Raw genomic sequence first — 27,918 nt, 5'->3', positions numbered from 1 at the left:
GGATAAAGAACAAGAGCAGAATGGGCTAGAGAAACTAAAATTGCAGTGTTTGTAAGGGGTGAGGTGGTATCCTACAAACAAGCTACATGTCCAGCCTGAGTTTATGTAAGTATAATTAACAGTGGGATGGTATACAGCCATAAAAAAGAATGAGGTAGCTACTTATATGGAAAAATCTTCAAGCTATTAAGGAGAAAAATGGAGTAGCTCAAAAATCCGTGTTTCCCACATACAACCACACACGTATCATACCTGCCTGAATATGTATTACACTTTTCTGGGAGTATAAAATCAACATCATTAGGAGATTAGTAGTGCTTCCCTCTAGGCATGGTGGTGTGGGGTATGTTTGAAATAATTTTATGTTTTTTAAGTTTAAAATACACATCTACCCCTCCTTAGCTTCAATAGAGCCAAGGAATTGTAAAAGCCTTCATTGCATTACTGCTTTTCTTCTCTGTGATTTTAGGAGAAGGCTGAGTAACTTGACATTTCCATGATCACTTGATTGCTGACAAGAAACCTCCATGAACTCATATGTACACAATCACATTTTAAAACCTTCAAGATACTGTTTAATCAGTAGTTTTAATGCACATTTGTTAGAACTGCATTTTAACAATTATGCAGATATCACCTGAAGTTATCAAAATACATACAAAACATTCAAACAAGAGGTATGCAAAGTAGCAGCATTTAACAGAAACTAACATGTTAGTACAGAATCAGTTTTATAACAGGGAAAGAAATCATATTTTCTATTTCATATGCACACACACAGAAAACCTCAGACATGCTGAAGGCAGGAACATTTTATATAAAGGAACTATGTGAAAAAAATTGGAACCTGCATTTTAAAGTGAATATGGTATGAGCTTTCAGAATTCCATGGTCCTGATTATTACACCAAGAAACTCTTAAATCATCACAGGACTTGAAAAAGTCCTTAGTCTTTCAAGTACAGAAGTAGCCCATGTCAGTGCTAACTTTGTGGAAGAGCAAGAAAATGGCCTGGCAAAGATAGAGAGGGACAAACATAAAAAAGGTGTGAGCGCTGCTAAGTTAGCTTTGCTCTCGTGCTCAAGGAATGGGTGAAAGGGGTTGGGGTGAAAGGGGTTGGGGAGCTTTGTAAAAACTGTACCCAACTTCAGATTTCAGGCTACAAATATTTTAGAGACAGCAAAGAAAACTGGTCTTCTGCAAAACTACAGTACTTCAAAAAAAGATTCTGGAGATGCTGAAATGAAGACGGACTGCATCAAATGATGACAGGCTTATATTAAAAGGTTCAGAGCTATCAGTTTGGGGTGAGCTTACGATGAGGTATTTGCTGCATACCGTTTTTACCATAACGGAAGTCTGAGGACACCCTGCATGTTTTATAAAGGCATGTGCACTTGAAGAAAATGTAAGAACACAGAAACACACCAGCCCTTAATCCGGACCTGTGCATTCAGGAAAGCAGCAGTCAGTCTTGCTTGGTCCATTTGTCCAGCCTGGGCCCGGGACTGCAACCTGCAGCCCCAGGCACTTCCATACTGAAACCCACAGCCTGTCTGCCTCCGAGGCAGATGTAAATCCCAGGCTGCCTCTGACAGGTGGACTGTTTCTCCCAGATTGGAGCCCTCATGCCGGAGGCGTGAGGCATCTGGAACACGGAGATAATCTCTGCTGTTAAATTCTGACACGAAGTCAATGCTCAGAACTCCGGACGAGGAAACCGACAGCTTGTGCATTTCCAGGGCCTTGGAAGCAGCTCTCCCTGAAAAATGAGGCTGCAGCCTGACGCCCAGCAAGCTCAGGACCCCAGGCTGCCATCACCCCGAGCGTCACCCATGGCGTGCAGGGGCAGCTCCTGCACACTACACGGATGGGCTTCTCTCTCTATGCTGCTGCCGCGGAGCAGAAATCCCATAGCTCTGTTCTCCAAGTCCCGGCGAGCTGTTCCAAACACCAGGATTCCAGAATTTCTCCTCGCACAAAAAAGCTTATTTCATTTGAAGTCTACACAGCCATTCAGATGGGGACACGTCTGAGGGCTCGCATCTCCATCTAAACCTCTAGAACTGAGTTCAAAGAAAGGGCCCCGATGCCCGGTCAGCGGCCTTCACGGCATATCAGACAGGCGCTGGGACCAGTAAATGGCCTCTGCTGCTTTACAAGAGCTCCCTGAGTTTGCTCTCCAGTGGAGGCCTCACGGCACCGCCGATGTCCAGGATAGCTGAGTTTGAACCTGCTCTTCTCTAAGTCACTCAAGTCCTAAACAGGGCTGGGTTTCGTAAATGTGCCCACCTCAGCTGCACGGAGGGTCACTTTCAGGAAAAGCCTGAACTCCAAAAAAATAAATTTAAAATTCCCTGCTCAAAACCCAGGTGGGCTGGGCAGGCCCCTGGGTCATTCCAGTCGGCTCCTCATGTCCTTCTGGGCTTCCGTCAGCTTCTGAATTAGGTAACGCTTGTCCCGACTTTCCTAAAATAGAAACAGGTTCAAGAAATAAAAAAATATTTGGAAAGAAATATCATTATGTCAACTGAAGAAGTTGCCCGTCAGCCTCAGCCATCAGGTCCCTAATGTCTCCGAGGTGTCTGCACAGTAGCGGGGACCCCTTAGCCCCTGCATGGCCTGGCTGGCGTCATCTTCCTCACAGTTGTCGCTCTGGGAACTTACCTTTTGTCACTAACTGTTTAACAGTCCCACCGCCTTCCCTCACCCTTGTGCCCTGTGGCCCCCAGTATGCACACAGGATGCAGAGCAGACCCTTGGACAGGTCCCTGGCCACGGGGCCAGCGCCTCCTTACCAGGGACAGCTGCTCTCGGAGCTGGGCCACCACGCGCTTGTGGGCTCCGGCGAGGGCAATGAAGTAGAACATGATGAGGCTGCAATGCAAGGGGAAGGGGTCACTGGGGCTCCAGGCCCTGGGGGAACACCTGACATATTTAACAGGGAGAGTTCTGCTTTCGTTTAAGGCCCTCTTTTTTTTTTTTTTTTTTTTCCCGCTAATATAATGGTCAACTTGTTCATAAGGAACCCAGAGCCCAGAGCCCTGTAACTCTTGCCTAAAAGAAGTTCATCGGACACATTTCCTCTGTGAGGCCTATCTCCTGCCTGCAACCCCCCACTCCCCCCACAGCATTTAAGCGCCACTGAAAACAGTGACTTCTGAGCCCTCCCTGGTGGCGCAGCGGGTTAAAGCGCAGCCCTAGGAAGCTGTCGGAAGACACAGCAGCCTGAGTTCCATCCCCGGCCAGGGAGCTGACCCACAGGGCGCAGCAGACCTCTCCTGCCTCACCTGCTGCTTCCCTCAGCAGTGGATTTCAGTCCATCTGCCTGTTCTGGTCCCCACTCTATCTCTGGTGAATCCTCTCACCACCCCTGTGCATCTGGCCTGTACCCGAACTCTTGTATGCGTAAATAAATCTTTGGGAAAAAAAAATATATGATGATTATGGTGTCTACTTTGGAGTTGGACAGGGGAGGCTTGGAGAGGTTCAGTCACTGATCAAGGGTAGCAGGGGACCCCCAAGTTCCCGGGGGGGGGTGCCTATGCGCATCCTCGGGAAACACTCGCAGGGCCGGCTGGTCGCCACTCACTCACCAGATGATCATGAAGAAGGGTACCGCGAAGGCTTCCGACGTGATGCTGTACACCAGCGACTGCAGCGAGCTGGGGAACGTGCTCACCGTCCTGGGGATGACCTCCCAGGTGGTGTTGGCACTGGTGAACGGCCCGCACGCTTTGGAGGAAGGGATGCTGTGGGGGTACAGGCCCGGGGTGATGCTCAAGGCACGTGCCTGGCTGGGGGTCCCTCCTCCCTGCACCCAGTGCTCCAGGGGACCCGGCCAGGGCCGCGTGACCTCATGGGCCTTCTGGAATATTCTTGACAGAAATGCTTCTCCTGATGTTTCACCAAATCCCTAGAACAGACTGCCAGCTTATGGGGTGTTCAGGACAGAAGAGCGAGTTATATGACACCATGAGAAAATAATCAAAGCTAATCCAGAAGGGGGGATTTGATTCTTCAGGCTGAGTGGACAGGTTAGGAAGCTCATGGGAGCTCTCTGAAAAATGATAGAGCAAAAGAGATTAAGAAGACAATAACGGAAAACAATGGCTAAAACTTGAGATTCTCATCTTCATAATAAAGCTGTAAAGACGATTTGGAGACAATTGGAGAAATCTGAAATTGGCAGGCATGTGACATTAACTTTTTAAGGGTAATGTCACTGTGGCCACATTAGGAAAGGAGAATGTCCTTATTTCTAGGTGCTGCATGCTCAGTAGGGTAAACTATCACAGTACTTACAACTTAATTTAAATAGCTCATCCAGGGGCCTCTGGTGGCACGAGGGGTTACAGAGCAGCACTATGATGCTATCACAGCCACTGCAGCACGAGTTCAATCCCCAGCCAGGGAGGTGAGACGCATATGGTGCAGCAGACCTCTCCTGTCTCTCCTGCTGCTCCCCTCAGCAGTGGATTTCAGTGGATCTGCCTGTTCTGCTCCCCGCTCTGTCTCTGGTGGATCCTCTCACCTCTGGCCTGTACTCCAGTTCTTAGATGCATAAATAAATAAATCTTTAAAAACAATAAATAGCTCACCCACACAAATATATGTACAGGGAGAAGACAAGCCAGCAAGAGGTGAACAGCTGGACCAGCCAGATGGACACATAAATTTGTATTGTTATTTCTTTCCCTTTTCTAGAAATTTGAATTTTTCTCAAATTAAGAGAGGAAAAACTTTGAATTACAATAGAAAAATTTAACTAAAGCTTGAAAAAACTTGCTTACATTCACATCAAAGTTATGTACACAAGGTTTTCCACTACAACCCTATTTTTAGAGACAAAAGAAAACTCCTGGACCAACGGAAATGCTACTTTTGAAAAAGGATGAATAGTTTATAGCTCATTCACTCCTTGTAATGCTAAAGGAAACTCTCTCACCCAGACAGAAACGAAGCAGTTGGAAAACAGAATTGAAAAATGATTTTTCTCCATATCCTTTTTATACTTTTTAAATTTTGTACCACTTACAAAAAAAATCAAAATTAAAAAAATATTGGCAGAGAGGAAGAGCTGTGTACGGGCTGTCAAGAAAAAAATTAAGTGGCCAAACAGGATTATAGCACTAGCCTGTATTTTTTTTAATTTGCTTTTATTTTAATGAATTTCTAGAATGATTCACTAAGAGGTGAGGAAACAGGACAAGTTTTCATCTTTAATTTTTACTTCCCTAGCCTGTTAGAGGTTTTAAGGCAATAAATATTATCATAAAAACAATACAAAATAGATAGATGCAAATTAGCTTAAAAACAATTAAAATCTGAATGACAGAATCAAAGTGAATTTTAGGCTTTTTTTTTTTAAAGTTTATTTTTACATCACTGAATTTTAGGCTTTTAACTTAACAACAAAGAAACAAAATTCCCTAAGCGTATAAATCAGGGATTGGCAAACTACAGATAGCCCAAGGGCCAAATCTAGTCTACTGCCTGTTTTTTATAAAGTTTTTTTTCTTTAAGGATTTATTCATACAGAACTGGGGTATAGGCCAGAGATACGGAGGGTGAGAGGATTCACCAGAGACAGAGTGGGGAGCAGAACAGGCAGATCTACGAAGTACACTGCTGAGGGGGGCAGCAGGCGGGTCAGGAGAGGTCTGCCGCGCCATGTGGTCACCTCCGGGGCAGGCGGGGATCGAACTCATGCGGAAGTGGCTTAAGCTTCTTAACCTGCTGAGCCACCAGGGAGGGCCCATAAATAAAGTTTTATTGGTAAAGTCATGTCTGAGAGTTTATGTATCACCTGTGGCTGCTGAGTGACACGTCAATTGAGTTGAGTTGCTAAGGAAACTCTAAGGCTGGCAAAACCTATTTACTTTCTTGCTTTTACAGAAAGCACTTTGCTGCTTCTGGCATAAATGGTTACCCACCAGAGAAAAGCATCCCTAGGTTGAACCCTTAACTTCTGATCCTGAATTCAGAGCATTTGTGCTCTTTTTAAAGCCCAAGCTAAACTCTGCCTTCCTGTGCCACCTCCCAGAACTGGGCTTGGCATGTGGGAGACACTCCTGATTTTCTACAGTAACCAAGTATTATCTTCATAACTAGAAACAAAAACAAACCCAAATAAGGTCCAGAGCAGGGGTCCAAGGAAACAGAGCTACAGGACAGGCCCAAAACACACTTTCAAAAACAATGACAACTCTCCGACTCCAAGTTTGCAGAGGGACTGAGGTACCCCAGTGTGGAGGACTGAAACAAAGGTGACCCTGATAAGCCAGGAGTAATGCACGGCCTGCAGGGTGGGCACCCATGAGGTCATCCAGGAAAGAAAGCGATGAACCCTTTAGTCAAAAAGAGGCATGTGTCAGGAATCATAGAATGTTCTAGAAAACACAGTCACACTTACCGCGCCATGCTGATCGTCAAAGGTATGATTGCCAAACACAGCCCAATTAACAACACCAACAGGAAGAAGAAATTAGAATTGGATGCTCTGAACTGCCTCGGGGAGGGTCTGCAGGTATACAGAAGACTCATCTGAGGGGAGAGACAGGAAAATGAAGACTGAGGGGCAGCTTCTGGGGGCCCTTCCCTGCATGCACCAGCACTTTTGGAAAAGGGAAATGTTCTGTGAGCTTTCTTGCATTCATCTCTCCCTCTGACACCAGTCAACTGAAGTTTCCAAGGAAGCATCAAGACATTCCTCAAAGACAAAAACACTTAGGTACAAAACTGGAACCAAACTTCAAGACTCTGATGACCAGGTTAAGAGCTTAGACTCTGGAGTGAGGTCAACCAGAATTTAAATCCTGGAGTCACTTACTTATAAGCTATGTAACTTTGGACCAATTACTTGACCTCTCTGCATCTCAGCTTCCTAATGTATAAATATGGATGTTAATAGCAGGACCTACATCAAAAGGTGAGTGTAAGCATTACTCAACAGTCTCTGTATGTGTTCAGCTACACAGGCACATGGTACTACCACTCACTATTATTGTTGTCATGATCACTGATAATATTAGTTCTATTTCTGAATCTTCAGATTGTGGCGCACTAGGTAATAAATGTCAGGCTAGCTAACAGAGGGTTCCTCTGATAGAAAGGGTAGGCTGAAAGTTACTCGACATATATCTGTATTGTGCATATGTTTAACAATGAGCATATTTTGCCTCTGTAAAAAAGAAAAAAGAAATCTGGTAAATAATCACAGCAGGGCTACTTCACCCATGAAGCAGAGTTCAACACAGTGGCTGGGGCCTGCGAAACAGTCAAGGACTTCTGGGAATAACTGCAAGCTGACCATAATACACAGACACCCAAGTCCCAACAGAAAAGTTACAAAACTTGAATCAAACAACATGTTGGTAAACATCACCAAAAGATACCTGTCAACCGACTGATCCACTGTAGCTCACTTAGGCAACGACACAGAAACCCATTTCAATCACAGAAACAAAACCATTCATTTGAATGAAACTCCGAAAATGATCAGAATGTGATGTCACATGAGAGGGATGACTTTGGTATGTCTGATGGAGGTAAGCTGGGTCCCCCCAAACGAGAGTGCCAAATGCAAGTCAGAATGGTCCAGGGTACCACCCCCTGCCCCACCTTCACTCCTTACCTCTTTCACATAAAAGATGACAATGAATTTCAAGGTTGCAATTGCAGGGAGTAGGGGTGAGAAAAAGGCTCCAATCCAGCAGATGGTTTGCCCATAAACAATCCCCAGAACGTTATCAGGAATGGCAAATTCCTGCTGCCCCCAGCACTGAATGAGCTTTGAAGAGGAGCAGTAGGTCACCAGGAGCCTGGAAACAAATAGGACAATTTCACCCCTGGACTACCAGAGTCTGGTGAGGCCACAGAACCATGTCTACAAATCCACGCCTACAAAGTCCACACAGCCATTATCTCTGGGGAAACTGGTGGGTAATAAGTCTAGAAACACAGGAAACTCTAGCATCATTGAGACCAGCGTCCCATTTCGGGGCTACAGTTTATCAGTCAAATATAGTGAGACAAGGTTCATCTTTCTCATCTGGAATGTGGGGGAATTATACCACCAGCTACTTCGTTGGGTCACAATGGCAGTAAAGGACGCAGGTGGCTTGCCACTCAGTCCAAAAAGCAATGTGCATCCACACAGAAAATCCACCTCAGATGATCCAGAAGCCTGGAAGATACCTACTGGGCCCCTAGGATCGTGAGTCTGAGAGGAACAGACAGGTGTTCACTGAAGCAAAAATACTAGAAACCATCTACTGCTCACAATGTAGGGACAATGTGGACAAATTATGAACTATGGCCACCGTGGAGCACTATACAGCCTTCAAAAGGAGGGACACACATGTGTCCTGTCCTGACATGGAAAGTTGTTCATGATACTTTGCCAGACTATGGTAACGTGATCCCATTTATGAGAGAGAAAAAGATTGCTTCCCGCAAGCCTATCTACATACATGAACTTATGCAAAAATATGCCTTCAGTTGTCCTTGAAGCTGGATCTACCCCACACTCGTAGTGGTAGCAATGGCTACACTCCAGGATGGGACTGGGAGTTAGGGACACGATAACAAGAGAAAACAGTCTACAGAAACGCTAACAATTTCTGTATTTAAATTCTAAGTTCTCTTACTTCTTTTAACGAGTACATATTTAGTCCTATTTGCGCTATTTTTAAATCAAAGGTTTATTTGAAAGTTTATTTGAAATGTTTCTTTTTTAAGGCTGACTAGAGCTGTGTCACACTGGGATAACTGGTCCAGGTGGGTGAAAAAGAGTGATGAAGTGGTCCCCTTGGGGCTCAAGGAGACAGAGACAACAAACACAGCAGCAGAGCTGATGAGCCTGCTCTGTCCTTAGTGCGCTGGCCTACACTCAAACGACTCCTCGCCCAGGTGAGATGACAGGTTCGGAGCTTGAAGACCTTGCTTGAGGCCACCTGACTAGCAAGGGACAGAACCTGATTTGAAGCCAGATCAGAACACTGCATGTCCAGCTGGAGTACAGACACAGTCCACGGCTAAGTAGTGGCAAGCAGTCTCTGCCAGAGAACACCCGCGGAAAGAGGGATACGCCCCCTTACTGCCCTTCATCGGAGGCGACACCTAATTGATGACAAGGTCAACCTGCCTGCAGTTGCTGCAAATCCCCAAGTGGTCTTGTGGCTTCCAGGGAACACCCAGCACTCTCCAGAGACACCGGCAGCCTCCAGTGGAGGCGGGGAAGACAAGAGGGGTATGTCTCACACTTACTTTCTAGGAAAATCCACAAACAGGGTCACAGCCAAGGTGATGATGAGGTCAAAGATCATCAGCTTGTACATTTCCTGCCCAACTTGAGTCTCCCAGCACTGAAATCCAAGAAAGAGAAGGTGAGACCTGACTGGCAGAGAAAGCCAGTTCTCAGGGTCCTCCGATACCCTCTCTCTCCCCGGAGCCCGCTGCCTCTGGTTTGATCACCAGGCAGTGGGCCCCGATGCTCCAACACAGCCCTGAAAAGGCAGGGCAAGGAAGTGGGTCACCTGGGGTTCAAACCCATGGCTCCAAGGGCTGCTCTCCTGCTGCTAAGCTTATTCTGGAAAGTAACATACCCAGCAGGGTTTCCCACCCCCACGGCCTCACCGGGTAGAGTTTCTGGTTGTAGCCGCAGAGCTCACACGAGTTGTTATCGCAGGAAGTTATCTTGGAGCCCAGGGTGAACACCAGCACACAGATGGTGGCCAACCGCATGAAGACGCACCTGCAGGGCCCAGAGGACAGGTTGGGGGCCCAGTTCTCAGAACTGGGGCTGCAGCTCAGAGAAGCCACCTTAGAAGCAAACCCACACATGGGTACAGCATTTGTATATGTGATGATGAGACAGTTCTAGAAATGGACAGTGGTGGTATAGGCATAACAGGTGGCACAGACTGACTGCCCCTGAGCGGCACACTCAAAAATGGCATCCAGGGGGCCACCCTGGTGGTTCACGGGGGTAAAGCACAGCATTAAGAAGCTGTCCACAGCCACCGCAGCACGAGTTCCATCCACGGCCAGGGAGCTGACCCACACGGCGCAGCAGACCTCTCCTGTCTCCCCGCTGCTCCCCTCAGCAGTTTTTTTTTTTTCTCAGTACATCTGCCTGCTCTGCTCCCCACTCTGTCTCTGGTGAATCCTTTCCCATACCCTGCACTGTATCCTGTACCTCAGGATATGCATAAACAAATCAATCTTTTTTTTTTTTTAAGAGATCTATGGTAATTCTTATGTCTATACAGAACTGGGGTACAGGCCAGAGGCTCAGGGGCGGTGAGAGGCTTCACCAGAGACAGAGTGGGGAGCAGAACAGGCAGATCGACGAAGTACACTGCTGAGGGGAGCAGTGGGCGGGTCAGGAGAGGTCTGCCATGCCATGTGGTCACCTCCGGGGCAGGAATCGAACTCTGAGGAAGTGGCTTTAGATTCTCAGTGCTGTGCTTTAACCCGCTGCGCCACCAGGGAGGGCCACTATCTCTTTTTTTTTAATGGCAGGAAAAAGGCCAAAAAAGTGGGCAACCTGAATCCATGACAACACAGCCACAGCACAGAATATGCCTCATTCCTGGAAAGGCCTCCCAAACCTTACAGGTATCAGCTTCAAGCCACTGCAGGTACACTGGGAAGTGAGCGAGCCCATGCAGAGTAGACGAGATCCTATTTTTAAAAGAAGAAGTGTGGGGGAAAGGACAAGAGGACAGAAGTGGTGATGAGGGATACCGAGGCGGCCAGGCGCTGGGGGGAGGGCCAGGAGCACTCTGATCTTTTAAAATTTGTTTTTATATGCTTCGGTTTATAATAAAAAAGAAAAGAACACACATTCAACAGTGTGTGGAGGGGCGAGGGGCAAACCCACACCATTCATTCTGCTGAAAATTTCCAAACAAAAAGTTTTTCCAAAAGAAGCTGCAGAAGCAATTTGAGGCATTTGAGAAGCAGAAAGAAAACTCTCCAGGCTCATACCTGGTCCTCAGAACACCTGCTTGTGTTAACTACCTGGTTCTGCTTGACACCTGGCTTTTTCTTTTTCTTTTTTTTAATAAGACTGAATATTTATTCAGAGTAAGAGCTTTGAGAGCAGATTATAAAAAGTCAACTGCAGCACACAGATTTGGGACTCAGTCACATCCGGGTACCTAGCAAAGGCCACTGGCTTCTACTGCAGGCACTTCTCAGTCTCCTCCCGTGGCCCCTGCCTGAAGGTAGTGGGTGCTAATGACTCTGGGAGCCAGCCCCCCATAGGCTGGGTAAAAATTCTAAAGGTGTTTTTCACACAAGACTCAGTTTCCCAGTGAGACCACACCCTGGTAGCCAAGAGTGGCAACCTGTTCCCCAACACACCTTTATCAGTTGGTGCCCTGCTCTCACTTCCTCAGTCTTCTGCTGGTACACACCAGTCATTTCTAACGTCTCAGAGCAATGCCTCCTCCTTGGACCCCACCTCACACCCTCAGCTCTCATGTACCAAAATATGAACCAAAAGTACAATACTGATGAGCAGTCAAGTCGATGAGATTTTGATGCACATGCAAAGTGATTCACTCATGGGGCTGCCTGAAGGCGCAAGAGGATTCTTGGCTCAGCAGGAAAATATATCACTATTGATTAATAATGTCTGCCACAGGCATGGGAGTGGGCAAGTGTGGTGTGCTTGGCATAGCAGGCATTACCTAAGGATTGTCAGCCGGATCTCAAAGCCTGGGGAATAATCCTCGTAATGGATGATCCTGGCAAAGATCACGGGGGTGATAAAATTGGCCAGGGTGATCACAATGGAGGGCAGGTACATTATTAAGAGATTTTCTCCAAAAACCATCTTGTCAATTTCCTATGGTGAGAACAAAACTGGTTAGGAGTAAGGCAGGAAAGGTGCATCACAAATGCAACTGGATTCCAATGTACCAGTTAGTGGACAAGTGAAACGAAACATACACCAGGGCCCTGAAACACAAGCCATTGCTTCCCTGCGGTTTCTAACAGAAGAACTGAGGCCCAGCACCACTTTGGAAGAAAAACCAGCTTTATGGGATTTATTAAGGTGAAGTGTAAAACAAATCTACGTAATCAGTATAAATAGTAATTTCAAGACTATGGTACTAATTCACTTGGAATACCATTCTCGTCTCCTTCCTTTATGTAGACAAGGTAGCTACATAAATATATGGCCGGCAGGGAGTAAACAGCACCTGCAGCCCTGCCTTTGTGGCTAGGCATGGCCTGCTGACTATGTTCTGGCCAGAGGGGCGGAAGTGGACGTTTTTAGTGCAACCTCCAGGTCATGGCCTGGAAGCTTTAGTGCCTTCCCCCAAACATCCTTCAGCTCCTTCCCAGTGGCTATGACATGGATGTGGGAGATGGCATGTGTCACCTACAGAAGAGGGTACCGTCGGGATGGTGGAGCCACAGGTGGAAGGGACCTGGGCCCTCACTAACTGGTTATACAAAGCAGAGTCCCTGAACCAGCTTCGATTTTAAAAGCCACTGTTTTGTTTTGTTTTGTTTTTTTTTTTTAGATCAACTGAGACCCCAGATAGTAAGTAGAGGAGTTAGATTTTCCTAATTTAGGCAATCCAGTCTGAATTTGAAAGCTGTGGATGCTAGGAGTGAGTATCTCAAAGTCTGTGTTGGATACACTTTTGTTTCTATTAGAAGTAGAAGCTGGTCATCTCTGATTTTCAGGTTTCTGTCACTTCAGCCAAAGTTACAGTGTGACAGAGAGAAAGGGTGCTGGTATCTACCTGCCATGGAGGTTTGCAACGGACTTAACATAAAGCCCAACCCCAGGGAGAGTTCAGCGGATTTTCACGAAGCACCTACTTTTTTCATGTGTTCCTGCGAGAATATAGTCGCTCTGTAGATGGCATAGAAGCAAGCCGCTAACACTGCCAGGACAATGCAGTTCAAAAACAGTCTCAGCGAGTAAATCCTGATGGTTTCTTCCGAGGTCCTTTCTGCTATTTTCCGCCGTATTCTTTCTTCCTCCAAATCTGCCTGAGCATCAACAAAAATGCATTTCTGATTCTCAGGCTGAGGGCCATTCAAGTGGCGAATCTAGGAGGTGTCTGCCTCCCCCTCCCAGCCAATGTTAAAATGCTCCTTAAATGCTCATCTCCTGCAAGATACACTCCCAGACTAAGCCCAGGTCCTTTCGCATTTAAGGAGACCTAAGGCAAGGCAGAACCTCCTATTTAACACTTCAGTTACTTGCAATAAGCGTGAAAACAGAACCCGAGCTTACTGACACCGCCACCTGTAAGCCGCATGGACTGCTTCTTTAAACAGACCCACTGGTGACTGAAAGGTTCGGTGCAGTCAGGAGACAGCAAAGGCCAGTAAAATCAAAAGGAGGCTTATTTCTGTGCTCCTGGGGGAGGCGCACGGACTCCAGAGAGAGCCTGGGTCAGAGAAGTTGCACTGAGGGAAGGTAAGAGGGATTTTTATAGACCTAGTGGGGGGAGAAGGAGCCAAGTGGAAAATACTAAGAAGGAACTGGAACTCATTTTTCTGCCCAGGTTTGAGTTACCCAGTGGTAACAAACGAGGTGGTGACAAGTCATGATGTTATCGCTCCCCAATACCTGTTTCTGCTTGGGGTAACTGCTGCTTCCGTGTGCCTAGGTTTGGCTGGTGCCGGACCCTTACAGTGATGACCCCCCGATCTTTATGACTGTCCCCACCTTTTGTGCAGGTTTGCTCAAGGCTACTGATCACTTCTTCTCTCCTTAGCTACTAAGAAAGTCTCTTCTATTTCATATTCTCTCCACTCCACCTTATCATCACACCTTCCCTCCCTGTCCTACTTCTCCTGGGATAAGCGATGGTCAAGTTCTCACCAAGCAGAAAAACCACAGTATCAGGTGGCGGGGAAGGAGGGAAGCCGTTATGTGTTCCCACCGTCAGGGCTCCACCTCCCTTTACAACCCAGCTCTACAGTGATCCAGCCAGGCAGCGCTGCCTGTGGAAAGAGCTGGAAGGGACACAGAGGAAATCTGCTGAGTGCTGAGGACAGCCAGCCATCACGGCACCCAAAGGCTGGAGCCTGCTGGCAAGAAGCCCCCGAGAGAAAGTCCCGTACTCACTCGCAGCTCATAACGCAGGCTGCCGTGCTTGAGTTCAGCCATGCTGCGGTTGGTGATGCAGAAGTCCCAGCCAGCGAAGATCTTGTTGCAGTAACTCTGGAAGTGGTCCTCGCTTCGGATCAGGTTGATTTTGAAGCCTTCCACCGACCTGTGCCGAAAACACTATGATCCTTCACAAAATAGTGGCCTGGTAGCAAATACAAAAGTTTCACAAGGCTGCCTGCTGGCACTGGTCAATGGTTCGACTATTCTAGATGTATGTGGCCACCACCAGGTATCTCGCAGTTGAAAATGACTTGCTTTCACCCATCGTATGGCTCCTCCCGAGCTGGGATGAAAGCTAAACTCTCTAATGCAGCTCACAGCCCAGCAGGATCCAATGTGACACCATCTTTCCTCCCGTGGGCCTCTCTGCTGTAACTAAAGGGGCTTTATTTAACTTTACACACACACACACAAGCCTCTGTGCCTGCCTTTGCACAGGCAGTTCCCCCTACCCTCTCCTGGGACAATTCCCCTGACTCTTCCTATCCTTCAGCTCTCAGCTCAGATATCCCCAGCCCCCAGATTCCCTACCACCCCGCCCCAAGTTTTGGCTCCTCCAACTTCAAGTAAGTCTCTCTTATTTCCTCCACAGCAATGGCTGCAAAAATTTATCTAGTTATTGCTGTAGTCTCTAACCCTGACTAAATTTTAAATTCTGGGCCTCCCTGGTGGCCTAGGGGTTAAGTCTCAGCACTATCACCTCAACAGCCCACAGGGACGGCCTGAGTTCAGCCCCCCGCCAGGGAACTGACACACATGGCACAGCAGTGATGTGGTCACTATCCACTGATGGACAAATGAATGAATAAATGACAGAACAGTAAATTGACTAAATAAGCAGAGAACACCTGCTTAGGTCAGATAGCACACATCTTAATTTCACGGCAACAGAACTGGAAGGAGTTAGAGCGATCAGTCATTCTGCCAAAGGTTCACAGCCAAGAATTCAGCAGACGCACCTGAGGGGCTTTACCAAGAGGCAGGCTGTACTTTGGGAAGCGCTGCTTATTCTCTCCCACTAAACCACTTGTCTACCCTGAGCAATGGCCCTCTGAGGCTGTCCACCTCGTCAGTCTCAGGGGATCGGACGTGGGTTGCGTCATAAAGCTCCATTGTGATTCCACAGTCTCTTCCTGCTGAAAACCTTTGATTTAGACCAAACCTAGATTTGTACAGATGAGAGCGCTGACATCTGGAGAAGGGAATATTACTTCCCTAGACCCAGAGTGTTAGTAGCAGAACTGGGGCAAAGTTGATGACAATTTTAATTTAATAAACATCGACATGGAACCAGGTCAGCACCAACACCTCTCCTGTCTTGTTTCAGTGAACTCGCCCAACTTTTCCAGGTAGGTACACTGCACAGGTAAAGATAGGAAGCTCAAGCAGGTGAGTGACCTTTGCACCTGTCTCTGGACCACAAATCCACGCCCTTTGCTACTGAGAGCACTTTCTCTTCTGGAATAGGTTTCCTCATCCCTCCCCTCTAGCTCCCCAGGCAGCAATAAAGGCCCAGAGGTCACGGATTCACTGGCTAAGGAAGCGTCTTTCTTCTTCTGGGCTCCTTCCCGGGGCCCAACTCAGGCCTTCAGGTAAGGAAAAAAGTTCTAGATGTGAGGGCTGCTTTGGGGAGAGTTGCTTACGATCTCCCACCGAACCACTTGTCTACCCTGAGAAATGGCACATTCACCAAGACCCTTAACCTACTGCAGCCTTCACAACTGAAGGATCAGAGCTGAGTCTGCTCCTCCACCAGTCAGTCTCTTCAGAGGATTCCTGAAGCTGTGGGCTATGGCCACATGAGGAAGTTACCACCAGGAGCGCAGAGACAAAGGAGTCCTTGCAGAGACGGCCTATGCCCTCTCTTCTTTTGTAACTGGGAGTTTTTTCCCTTCCTTGGTTCTCTGTGCCACTCAGTGACCCTCGGCCCCAGTATGTCAATGTTGGGTTTTTCCTACAGGTAGCCTGCTAGAGACCAGGTTGGCATACACACCAGGTCAGAGATGGCACCGGTGAGTGTGTTCAGTGGTGACTAAAGAGCCCGAGGCTGCTACTCCAGCTCATTTCCTCCAGGTTCCCCTCGGTTCACTTTCCCCCACCCAGCCCACCCCTGCACTCTGCCCACTTCTTAGGCAATGACTCCCAGTCCAGGCCCCTCCAACAGACACCAGCCATCGAAAGAATATAGTAAGATAAACTTTACCTTTTCACAATCCAAAGAAGGCTCAGGGCCAAGTAGACAATTGTGCTTAATAAATAAGCCAGGGGCAGATCATAGGTGAAGCTGTGAAATTTCACCCCATCAATGGTGTAATGTCCATAAAAGAGAGAGGTCTCCTCCAAGAAACCCTGCAACAAAGCCAGAAGCATGTGGTCACTCTGGAGAGCTCACTGAAGAAGACCAGTCCCTGCATCAAGGATCTCACACTCCAGAGTCCTTGTTCCATCCTGACACCCAGAAACCAGAATAATCCCAGAGGTATAAGGGGTGCTCAGGCAGGGTTTGGGGAACAAAGGACATATAAAATCTAAGCATTAAAAATATACAGATATATGATTTAAAAATGAAATTAACAAAGCAATTCCATGTACAATGGCCACAAAAAGAATAACATCCTTAAGGATACATTTAACAAATGCAGTGCAAATCTCATATTCTGAAAACTAGGAAAAAAACACCTAAATAAGCATTAAACACACTTCTGTATGGAAAACTCCCCAAACTGACTCTGTCGCTTCAACCCATCCTTAACTAATTCCAGCTGGTTTCTTTGTAAAACTGACACGGTGATCCTAAAATGCATTCAGAATTGCCAAAGATCCTGAAGAGTCAAAAGAAGCTTGAAATAGAAGATACAGTTGGAGGACTCATGTCCCAGTTTCAAAACCTGCCATAAAACAACAGTAATCAAGAGGGTGTGGTACAAATATAAGATTAGATATATGGCCATCAACAGAATGGCACGGAATCCAGAAACAAACCCATACACTCAACTGGTACTTGATAAGGGGTAAGAGCTGTCTTTTCAAAAAATGACACAGAAGCAAATGGAGAATCACAGTAAAACAATGAATCTGCATCCCTACCTTACACCATATATAAAGAACCCCAAACCACAAAACTCTTAGAAGAACATAGAAGGATGAATCCCCATGACCTTGGATTTGGCAGTAGATGTTTAGAGAAGACCCCACAGCACAGACAATAAAGAAAACAGAAGCTTTATCTTCTGAAAAACTAAACTTTTATACATCAAAGCATAATGTCAAGAAAGTGAAGAGATAATCTACAGAATGGGGAAAACACTGTAAGTCCCAAGATACGGAGTTCTTACAACCCAACAACAAAAGACAACTCAAGATGAAGATGGAAAGAGGTTCTAAACATTTATTCAAAGATATATAAACTGCTAATAAGCACATGCAAAGTCGTTCAACATCATTAACCGTTAGGAAAATAAAGATCAAAACCACAGAGATTGCACTCAAAATGGATTCATAGAATGGGATGGCTATAATAAAAAAGCAGGAAATAGGACCTCCGTGGTGGGCTAGGGGTTAAGTCTCAGCGCTATCATCTCTACAGCCTGAGTTCAACCCCCGGCCAGGGAGGTGACCCAGGTGGTGCAGCAGGTCTCTCCTGTCTCCCGCTGCCCTCCTTAGCAGTACAATAAATCCACCTGTTCTGCTCCCCATTCTTATCTCTGGTGATTCCTCTAACCCCCCCCATCTCTGAACTATACAAAGATTGACAGCCTCAGGGGTTGGGCTACTTCTACTTTTTACTCTATAAATTTTGCATTTTTAATGACCACCATGTATTCTTACGTGAATAATTAAGCAAATCTTAATAGGGAAAAAATACAAAAACTAGAACAGCATATTCCACCTTCTCTAGACTCTGGGAAGACTAGACACATAGGCCATGAGACCTTACACAATCCCAAGAAACTTGTTCTATTGCCCCAGGTTGATATCAGGGCTGTTACAATCTCTCCCTGAAAACAATGTAACATCCTTGGGAAAGGTCCAGTGGGCCTGGAAAATAAGGCCTCTGATTTGATCATCACCCTGGATCAGTTGTTTTCAGTAAAGACTAACTACTCAACATCACTCATGCTCTCTATTTATTTATTTGCTTTATTTGTAAAGATTTATTTTATTTATTTATACATACAAGAGCTGGGGTGTAGGCAAAGCTGCAGGGGGTAAGAGGATTCCCCAGAGACAGAGTGGGGGGCAGAACAGGCAGATGGACTGAAAACTGCTGAGAGGAGCAGCGGGGAGACAGGAGAGGTCTGCTGCACCATGTGGGTCACCCCTGGCTGGGAATGAAACTCAGACCACAGTCGCTGGCATTACCTTGACAGCACTGAGACTTTAACCCCTAGGAGGCCCCTCTCCTGCTATTTAAAAATAGTCAGTAATAATCTAATTAAAGTTCAGTAAAAATAATTCAGGAAATTATTTTGGACAAGGTTGTTAACAACATGCTTATTTTAGGAGGTAATTATAACCATGTACATCTAAGTCTCCCATAAAACCTTTTCTAGCAGAAAGGTTCTGGTGCCTGGAGACCTACAACTGAAATGTCTGCTGTGGAAAGGGACATAGCAGGCCTGGATTTCGACCCCAGCTGGCCTTCACCAGCAGTGGCCTTGGGTGAGTCGTGAACTTACCCTGCAGAACAGTCTGCAGTTCCTTCGTCTGCCTAATGGGCTTTTTCACATGCACCTGACAGTTCATCTCTGGGCCTTGAAGGGAACCATAAGCTCAGAGATGCAAAAACTGCTTCTACCAAGTCAACTGCATGGACAAATACAATGTTTTGTAATGATCTACTCTGCCAAGTGTAAAGTGTGTGGCATTTTAAAACTTCCAACGGGATAGATTTGAATCCGTAAACAGCTAAAGGAATGGCCGTCAATGAGGGGCATTTGTCCTCAAACACATCTGGTGTCCGGAGCCATGTGAGGTGGTCACAGCTGCAGGATGCTGCTGGAGTCCAGGGGTCCACTCAACATCCAGAGGCACCCCAGCAGTGTTATTGGGTTCCCAGTGTCCAGGGCACAAGGCTGAGTGCCCAGGTGAGCTGCAAACTCTGTTTCTTTGGCTCAAGAAACGGATGTGTAAATTAATCTGCTTTCAGTCCATGGAGTCCCCCACTCCAGCAACCCCCAGCCACCTCCCTCCGCCCACCAGGCAAAATCATATTCAATACTCACAGTGCCAGAGAGCAAGTCTACAATGTAACTGTAAAAGTAAACCAGTCCGGAGCTACTTTTTGGGTAAACCGTGCACTGAATATCTGCAAGACAAAAAAAGAATCTAAGTGGAAATGGTTTTACAGTCTCTATAGCTCATCTGTTCACCTACATACAGCATAGTGTGTGGATGTGTGTGCGCCTATGTTAAGGGGAAGGGTGTCCTAAAGGAACTCTGCAGAGTCTTAGGGACCCCACCCCTACTTCGCTTTCTGGATTCCACCCCTACTCCAGTGATTGGAAACTACAACTCCCAGCAGCCCAGGGAGAGAACTGCGAGGACCCAAGGGCGGAGCTAAGCAGGCATTCTGGGACTATGGGGGATCAATAGACAGTGGTTTTTCAACGGCTGCTCTGGAGAAGTAATGGCTCTCTCTGTCTCTCTCTGGGGAAACGTCTCTCTCTCTGTGGCAATGGCTCTCTGGCCGTGGGACTGGAGGCTAGCAGTTAGTTTGTGACTAGAACTCCAAGTTAGCAGAGCTGGTAGGATATTCTAGTTACTTGTATCCCTCTCTTTTTTCCTGGTTTGTTCCTTTTCCTTTCCCCTTTTGTAAATAAACCCAGTGTGGATCCTTTTGTGGGCCGCAGCAGAGCAATTAAATATTAAGCGCTGGGGTGAGGACCCAGAGAGGCAGCCCAGTTCACCCCGGGCTACCCTGTAACACACAATCATTTGGGCCCGTCACACATGCGTGCGTCTGTTGTGAATGGGTGTGTCTGTACTTTCTGTCTGCAGACCAAACTCCAGTGCACCAGCACTACAGCACTTCCCTCTCAATTTTCCCAATCTCCTGGGATACAGGCTTTTTCCTCTTTTGTTTGTGGCTCCACTCAGATTACATGCTTTTTGTTACATTTGCATTTTGTGTTCTGAGGGTTCACATTTCCCCATGTTTTAGACTATCTGATTAACAGGCCTCCTTGGTGGGGCAAGGGGCTAAGTCTCAGCACTTTGAGGATGTCCCCAGCCACTGCAGCGCGAGTTCCATCCCCGGCCAGGGAGCTGACCCACATGGCGCGGCAGACCTCTCCTGACCCGCCCGCTGCTCCCCTCAGCAGTGTACTTCATCACTCTGCCTGTGCTGCTTCCCACTCTGTCTCCAGTGAATCCTCTCAACCACCCCTGCACCTCTGGCCCGTACCCCAGTTCTTGTATGTGTACATAAATACATCTTTAAAAAAAAAAAAAAAAAGAAAAAGCACACAGTGCTTCCCCCAGTGGAGAGCCCTTCAAACTCACAATGACAGCAAAAAGAGCCCCCCTATCACCCCCACCCCCCAATCTGGCCCTTCATTTCTCCTTAGTTAAGTAATGGATTTCAATCAGTTCTCCAAAGCCAATCCCAGCTCTGCCATTTTATAATTCTATTATGCGCGTGTTCGTTTATTCATTCAATAAACACGGGATAAAGAGAAAAGTAAGAATCAGTTCCTGCCCTTGGAAGTCTCACCACCAAGTGGGAAAGAAAGACAAGTAGCAGTTAGGATTTCAGAAGGTGCTCAGATGGTAGTATGAACATATACAGCAGAGAGCTAGAAGACATTCATTTATCGGGGGAGGCCCAGGGAGACGGAACGAGGGGCCTGCCTCTACTCGGCACTCGACCCTCTGCCCCAAGGCCGGCAAACCATGAGTCCGGCAGCCTGTTTTGGCAGTTGTTATGGAGCAGAGCTTTGCCCAGCGCCAGCTGTCTGTGGCACGTGTTCTCCACAAGGCACCAGAGAAGAGCTGTGATGGCCCAGCTCACAGAGCTGAACACAATGACTGTACTAACAAGGCCCTTCCCAGCATCTGCCAGCAGTCATGCCTGGCCTTCATCCCTCTAAGACACAGGCTGATTCTCTGGCTCTTGACCCACGCAAATAAATACCGTTCCTGCTCGGCTTACATGTCCCTGCCTTCCCAGAGGACTGTGGGGACATACGCCCCCAGCCTCCAGTGTTCTGGTGACACCTTACATGCTTTATCCTCAGCTCAGCCTGTGGCCAGCGGATGCATCATACGCTCCTTCGCCTGCTCTCTTCCTTAGCGCCCCGGCCCTGGTTCATTCACACCGTGGAGGTAAGAACTTGCTCCACTTTATAGCCTCAGTGCCTGGCTCAGGGGACTGCACACAATAGATGCTTAATAAATGCTGTTGGCAGCATGAAGCAAGGGGACGCAAGAAGAGGAAGCAGGCTTTGATCCCTTCGTTAAGGGGCAAAATTGAAAAAATTTAAACTTCGAGTCAGCGGGCACTCAATATACATTCCTGCGCCCTGAGCAAAGCTGGATTTTTAAAAGTAATAGAATCAAGTCAGAAAAAAAATAGACAGAGAAAGAATGTGTAGGACCATAGAAGTGGCCTTGGAAAGGGCTCTTCTGGGAGAGGAGCTGGTGACGCCTGACAGGTGAGGCGTGAGGCCAGAGCCCTGGGGCGTGCCTGGCCCAACTCAGTCTGCTCCTCCACTCGGGCCCCTCCCACAGTCTGGTGCCTAGAGGGTACTCAGCAAATGCCTGCGGACACTCCCCACCGGAGCAGACAGACTGCTCAGAATACCTGACTTATACCAAGAATTCTGAAAGAAAACATGGGTCCAGCACTTGTGACAGTTGCATAGGACTGGGGTTTTTAATAAACAGTATCTGGGGCCTCCCTGTTGGCACAGGGTTAAAAGCCAGTGCTATCAGGCTATTGCCAGCCACTGCAGCCTGAGCTCGATCCCCGGCCAGAGAGCTGATCCACATGGTGCAGCAGACCTCTGTCTCCCTGCTGTTCCCCTCAGCAGTGGATTTCAGTACACCTGCCTGTTCTGCTTCCCATTCTGTTTCCCTCTCACCCCCTGCATCTCTGGTCTATACCCCCATAGTATGCATAAATAAATAAATCTTAAAAAAAAAAAAAAGAAAGAAACAGTATCTCTGAGCATCACGGTTACTAGAGATAAAAGTCTGTGAAACGGTCAGTAGATTGTACGATGTTGGCTAAATAGCCCACATTACATCCAGCAGTGCTCTCCTCAACAGCCTTGCTGATCTCAGGAGCAGCGAGTAATTAGCAGCTATTGAGACGCAGCAGAAATGACATGTGTCATCTATGGGAAGAAACTGTGGGCGTCAGTGTGTGTCTGCTGTGGCTTTTTCTTCTGGTCATAACCACAGTCAGTGTTCCAAGCTGAGGCTGCTCCATCATACTGGCTCCGGCGTGAAGACATAAGGCACAAAGTCACCACCAAACAGTAGTGGACAGGTAGTGTGAGGAGCAAGAACCCTTTGTGATGATTAGGCTGCACAGGTATTTGTTTCTGTAGCAGAACCTAATCCATCCTGACCATGCAGTCACCCAAGCTTAGACAATCAAGATGACCAGAAAAGGAAGCGCTTCAAGGCAAATCAAGCCTTACTCTCACTCACCTATGCCTTTGGTTGGAATGAGGACAAAGCTGCTGTTGGTGACCTTGTACTTGGTGAGCAAGATTGGGAGCAAAACCAGCATGAAGATGATCAGAAATATCACCGAATTCAGCAACACCAGAAACCGCAAGAAGGAGAAATAGGACTGAATCCCAGTGCCAAATTTCCCTGGAACACAAAAATCCAGACATCAGTGACCAAGAGTTTTGACTTCCACCCACTACGGATTCAATCAGCCACAGAGGGTGAGGTTGGAGAACTGTAGAGGGGAAGTGGGTATTTTTTTCCACTGCTGAGTTTACTGCTCCTGGGTGATTTAACCATTCACATTATTCTGCATTCCACCTTCAATTTATCATTTGGGGTAAGGGATGATGCCGTATTTATCTTTACTCGCAGGACTGTTAAGTTACCCAGCACCATTTATTCAAGAATTTGTCCTTTCCCCAAGAATTACCACAGTGGTTTTTGTAATTGTCAATGAGTGACTTGGTTTCTGAATTCTCTTTGCCTGTCTTTGCACAAATACCAGATTGCCTGATTACTGCAGACTTACAATAGTAATGTGTAGATCACTCTGTAAGTCTTTTTTTTTTTTTTTTAAGATTTATTTATCTATGCATACAGAACCGGGATACAGCGGCAGTGAGAGGATTCACCAGAGACAGAGTGGGGAGCAGAACAGGCAGATTGTCAAAGTACACCGCTGAGGGGAGCAGCGGGCAGATCAGGAGAGGTCTGCCGTGCCATGTGGCCACCTCCAGGGCAGGGATCGAACTCATGCGGAAGTGGCTTAAGCTTCTCAGTGCTGAGCTTTAACCCGCTGCGCCACCAGGGAGAGCCCATTCTGTAAGTCTTTATGCTTTGTTCTTCCTCAAGTACTGGGGGTCCTTTTATTCCTATATGAAGTTTAGAATCAGCACATTGTCACACACACACAGAACATCTGCCGAGACTTCAGCTGATACTACCCAAGCAGGACGGGATTAATGATCATTTAAGAAAAGGCATCAGAGCTCACTAGCACTCCCTCAATCGTCTCTCACTCCTCCTCTCCTGTCCCCAAGTGCACAAAGAAGAGATCATTTAAGAATAAGGTTGGGGGCCCTCCCTGGTGGCGCAATGGGTTAAAGCGCAGCACCTCGAAGCTTGCTACAGCTGCTTCAGCGTGAGTTCGATCCCTGGGCAGGGAGCTGACCCACATGGCGCAGCAGACCTCCCCTGACCCGCCCACTGCTCCCCTCAGCAGTGTACTTTGTCAGTTGGCCTGTTCTGCTTCCCCCACTCTGTCTCTGGTGGGTTCTCTCACTGACTCCGCACCTCTGGCCTATACCCTAGTTCTGTATGCATAAATGAATCTTTTTAAAAACTGGCCCTCCCTGGTGGCGCAGCTGGTTAAAGCACAGCACTGAGAATCTAAAGCCACTTCCACATGAGTTCAATTCCCGCCTGCCCCGGAGGTGACCACAGGGTGCGGCAGACCTCTCCTGACCCGCCCGCTGCTCCCCTCAGCAGTGTACTTCGTCGATCTGCCTGTTCTGCTCCCCACTCTGTCTCTAGTGAAGCCTCTCGCCACCCCTGAGCCTCTGGACTGTATCCCAGTTCTATATGCACAAATAAATAAAAAAATCTTTAAAAAATAATAATAATAATAAAAGAACAAGGCAGAAGGCAGCCTAATCTTGAACTTTCTGGCTCCAGAACTGCCAGGCAATTACTTTTTGCTGTGAAGTCACTGTTGTTCTATCACATTCTGTCACAGCAGCCCCTGCTGGCTAACACCACCACATCCCATGTCTCACCACGAAGGAAAAGTAGGGATTTCCCACTATTTCCAGGGGAAGTTTTCAGTTTCCCACTTTGGCAGTCTGGGAAGGCGAATGCATGTGCCAAATACAAGTGGCAGCATACTAGGCGAGGCAGAGTGGCAGCCCAGCAACTGGTCTCCTAACTCCATCTGAAAGGGGCAGGAAAGACTCTCCCAGTTGGGATTTCCAAAGACTCTCCCCGCTCTGGTCTGTCGCTCACATTCATCATGGTGAGAATTACTAAACTTCATCCAAAGGTCAGTGAAAGCAAAGCTACTCCCGTCCCCCCATGCAGGGGATTCCCTTGAGGGCCCTGTGCCAGGGGGTGGGTACCTCCGATGCTGCGAATGTCCTCCCGCCACAGCTCCAGGTGGGCGGCCGTCTCTCGAGCCTTCTCGATGAACCTCTTCCAAGACTTACTGCTATACCGTTTCCACTGGTCCCATTCCGATAAATACTTCATTTGGGTTTCCTGAATGTCCCTGTGTTAAAAAAAAACAAAGCAAAAACAGCATGGAAATTTTTTAAAATTTATGCATATAAGAACTAGGGTACAGGCCAGAGGTACAGGGTCGGGCGGTGGGGGGCTGAAAGGATTCACCAGAGACAGAGTGAGGAATATGGGTGAGCTGACTGAAATACACTGCTGAGGGGAGCAGCGGGCGGGTCAGGAGAGGTCTGCTGCGCCATGCGGGTCACCTCCCTGGCCCAGGATGGAACTCATGCTGCAATGACTGTGGCTAGCTCCATAGTGCTGTGCTTTAACCTGGTGTGCCTGATGAGGGAGGGGGTTCAACAGTCCAGGAATCTGGAGGGGGTTTGACAGTCCAGGAAGGAGGAAAAAAATGCATAGTTGTTCACTAAGTCAAAAGGGGTAGGTGATAAGCACCCCAGGCAGGTAGAGGAGAGAGATTTGTGTAGGCCTAGAGTGGGACAGGAGCTGGGAGCTGCAGTCTAGGAGAACGGGACTTTGAATTCCAACTTGACGGATGTGTTTTTTTTTTTTAAATTGAGATGTAATTGCCATGTAGCATTATGTTCATTATAGGTGCATAGCACATGGTTTCATATTTGTTTATCTGTGAAATGGTCATACTAGTTACAATATGAGGGGATGGGAAGACCCTTGATGGAAGAACATTTAGTTCAGAGCAACATTTAGTACAGAGCAATAATATTTTATAAGAATTCAAATTTTGTGAATCAGAAATACTAGAAAACAGAACACATTAGAAGTCTAAGTTTAGGCATGCATTGTTTGAGAATACAAGCTCCCCCTCCCCACTCCTCCATACACAAATTAAAAATGACAATCACCCAGGTTTGTATATTTTCAAGCTACAAGGTACAATGCTGAGTTTAAGCCACTTCCCGGGAGGCCCAAGCAGAGCTAAACAAAGACATCCACCTCTGTTACCGTATCAGGCTAATGGAAAAACCCTGTTTTGAGTTCTGCAAGGGTGGAGAAAGATGGCCAGCTAGCCCCAAAATCCATTCCCCCCTTCTCTGGCCCCAGCTCTGACAGTCCCCAGCCTCCCTGAGGGACAGGTATGATGGCCCTGTGACTACAGTTCTCCCCAGCAGAAATGTAAGCGGACCCAGATCATACTCTCCCCTGCCCCCAGTTAACAGTGTGCGCTCCATTTCAATGTGACACTACAGCTCTTCCCTTTGAGAGGAGAGATCTGTTTCCCACCCACTGCGTTGGGGCTGGCCAGTGATGGGCACAGACCACAGGCTGCGGCAGAGGTGCTCCTGGCCAGCTCTCACCCAGCGTCAAAAAGGCTACAGGCTGCTGCTCCTTCCCTGGGCCCTGCTGCCACCAGGCAAACCAGCCTGGACTACAGCCAGCTGACACTCAGCCCCAAAGAGAAGGTCCACCTGCCAGACCACAGCTGGTCACGTATCCATGGGGAACCCGATTGGAATTAGAATGGCCCCTCTGACCTGTTTTAAGCTACAAAATTATAGGTGATTTATCATGCAGAACCATTAACTGATGCACTCACTCCATGCTCTTTCTGTTCCCACAAATGAACAGGCTTTGGGGGTGCTGCAGAGCCACAAGATGGAAGGAGTCTGGGCCCCTGAAGGACAGCAATATCCCACCTTGACCTGAACCCAGGAGTTTTTACACGAGCATGAAATAAAATTCTAATAAGCTGGGCTATTACATGTTGGGGAATCTTTGCCCCAACAGTTTGGCTAAGTAATGAAGTCTTAATTATGTGAGCTATTCAGAAAAGGCATCCCATGCATAAAACAGCACCTTAGCCCAAAACATTCACCACAGGCCTTCCAGATGGCTATGGAACATACCTTAGTCTCCGCTTCTCAGAAATGTTCAGTGCATACTTCCGAATGGATTGGTTGTCAAAGTTTTCAGTGATTCCTCCCTCCAGCTGGGAGTAGTAAGAATCTGTTGGCTTCAGCAAAGCGCCACTTTGCTTGTCTCGGGCAAGGTTTGTCCTCTTCCGTGCAATAGACCGGTAGCTTGGCAATTCTTGAAGGAAAGTCACAGGTGGAGAAAAGCAACTGGCGTCCAAAGAGAGGCTCTCTGCATAGGAAAGAAGACGACTGTCATTCCCCCAGCGAGCTTGGGAGCTGCAAAACAAAATCTGCACAGGAGATCTGGGTCATACAGACCAGAGCCAAACCCAGCAGACCCTCACCAGCCCGGGCCACCGCTGTATCCTATTATTTTATTTACCTGGGTGGTGCTTGACAATGACAACTCCTGCAAGTAGGCTCACTTTGGGCATACATGTTAGCAAGTAAACTTTCAGTTACCTGCCGGCTGACTTCCTGTGTTTAGCTGCAGCCTCCAGTTCAACATGTGACCTTGGGTAGGAATCTGAGCTCTGCTCTTCATTTGTCAGATGGGGTGAGGACTACGTGCCCTGACTATCCTCACAGTGTAGATGATGACGACGTGCAGGATAAGGCTCTGAGAAGCATCAAGTGCTGTGCAGGTGCTCTATGTTTCTAGAGCATTCCCTGTGCACCAAGCTCTAACACTGTGTTAGAGCTTCACAGCACTCATGGGATCTGGGCTGGCCCTGTGATCTGCAGCGAAAGTCAGGCCGTGCTTGTACTGTGCTTCGCTGGCATCTGCTCTCCGGACCCCAGCGGCAGCCACGTGAACAAGTTCAAGCTACCTTGGCAGTGAGGCCACATGCCCCAGCTGAGACCATCCCAGCCAGCCTGCAGGAAGCTGACCATTGGTAGAAGACGGTACTTTTGTTTCTCCCTTTTATGAGAAAATGAAGTCACCAGTAGGTGTGCCACTGCCTTGCC

General features: G+C 47.5%; 1 protein-coding gene across 2 annotated transcripts; it reads right to left on the bottom strand.

Moving 5' to 3' along the window:
* Positions 1-566: 566 nt before the first annotated feature.
* Positions 567-27,178, bottom strand: TMC7 (transmembrane channel-like 7). Of its 2 annotated transcripts, XM_004691740.2 has the most exons (15): positions 26,941-27,178; positions 24,955-25,103; positions 22,814-22,981; positions 19,381-19,463; positions 16,359-16,504; positions 14,111-14,258; positions 12,850-13,023; positions 11,703-11,860; positions 9,640-9,757; positions 9,271-9,368; positions 7,637-7,823; positions 6,416-6,546; positions 3,597-3,752; positions 2,799-2,877; positions 567-2,469 (listed from the first exon to the last, which is right to left on the bottom strand). In XM_004691740.2, the coding sequence occupies exons 2-15, from the start codon at positions 25,082-25,084 to the stop codon at positions 2,395-2,397; spliced, it is 1,851 nt and encodes a 616-aa protein (XP_004691797.1). In that variant the 5' UTR covers positions 25,085-25,103; positions 26,941-27,178; the 3' UTR covers positions 567-2,394. The 2 variants fall into 2 exon arrangements, with proteins under 2 accessions (XP_004691797.1, XP_012587498.1); XM_012732044.1 differs by lacking the exons at positions 567-2,469; positions 2,799-2,877 and having other exon boundaries at positions 3,663-4,060; positions 26,941-27,016.
* Between the last annotated feature and the right edge of the window lie 740 nt (positions 27,179-27,918).

This window comes from Condylura cristata, unplaced genomic scaffold (genome assembly GCF_000260355.1).
Source record: "Condylura cristata isolate star-nosed mole 26May11 unplaced genomic scaffold, ConCri1.0 scaffold00032, whole genome shotgun sequence".
Taxonomy (NCBI): domain Eukaryota; kingdom Metazoa; phylum Chordata; class Mammalia; order Eulipotyphla; family Talpidae; genus Condylura; species Condylura cristata.
This window is presented reverse-complemented; position numbering and strand designations above follow the sequence as displayed.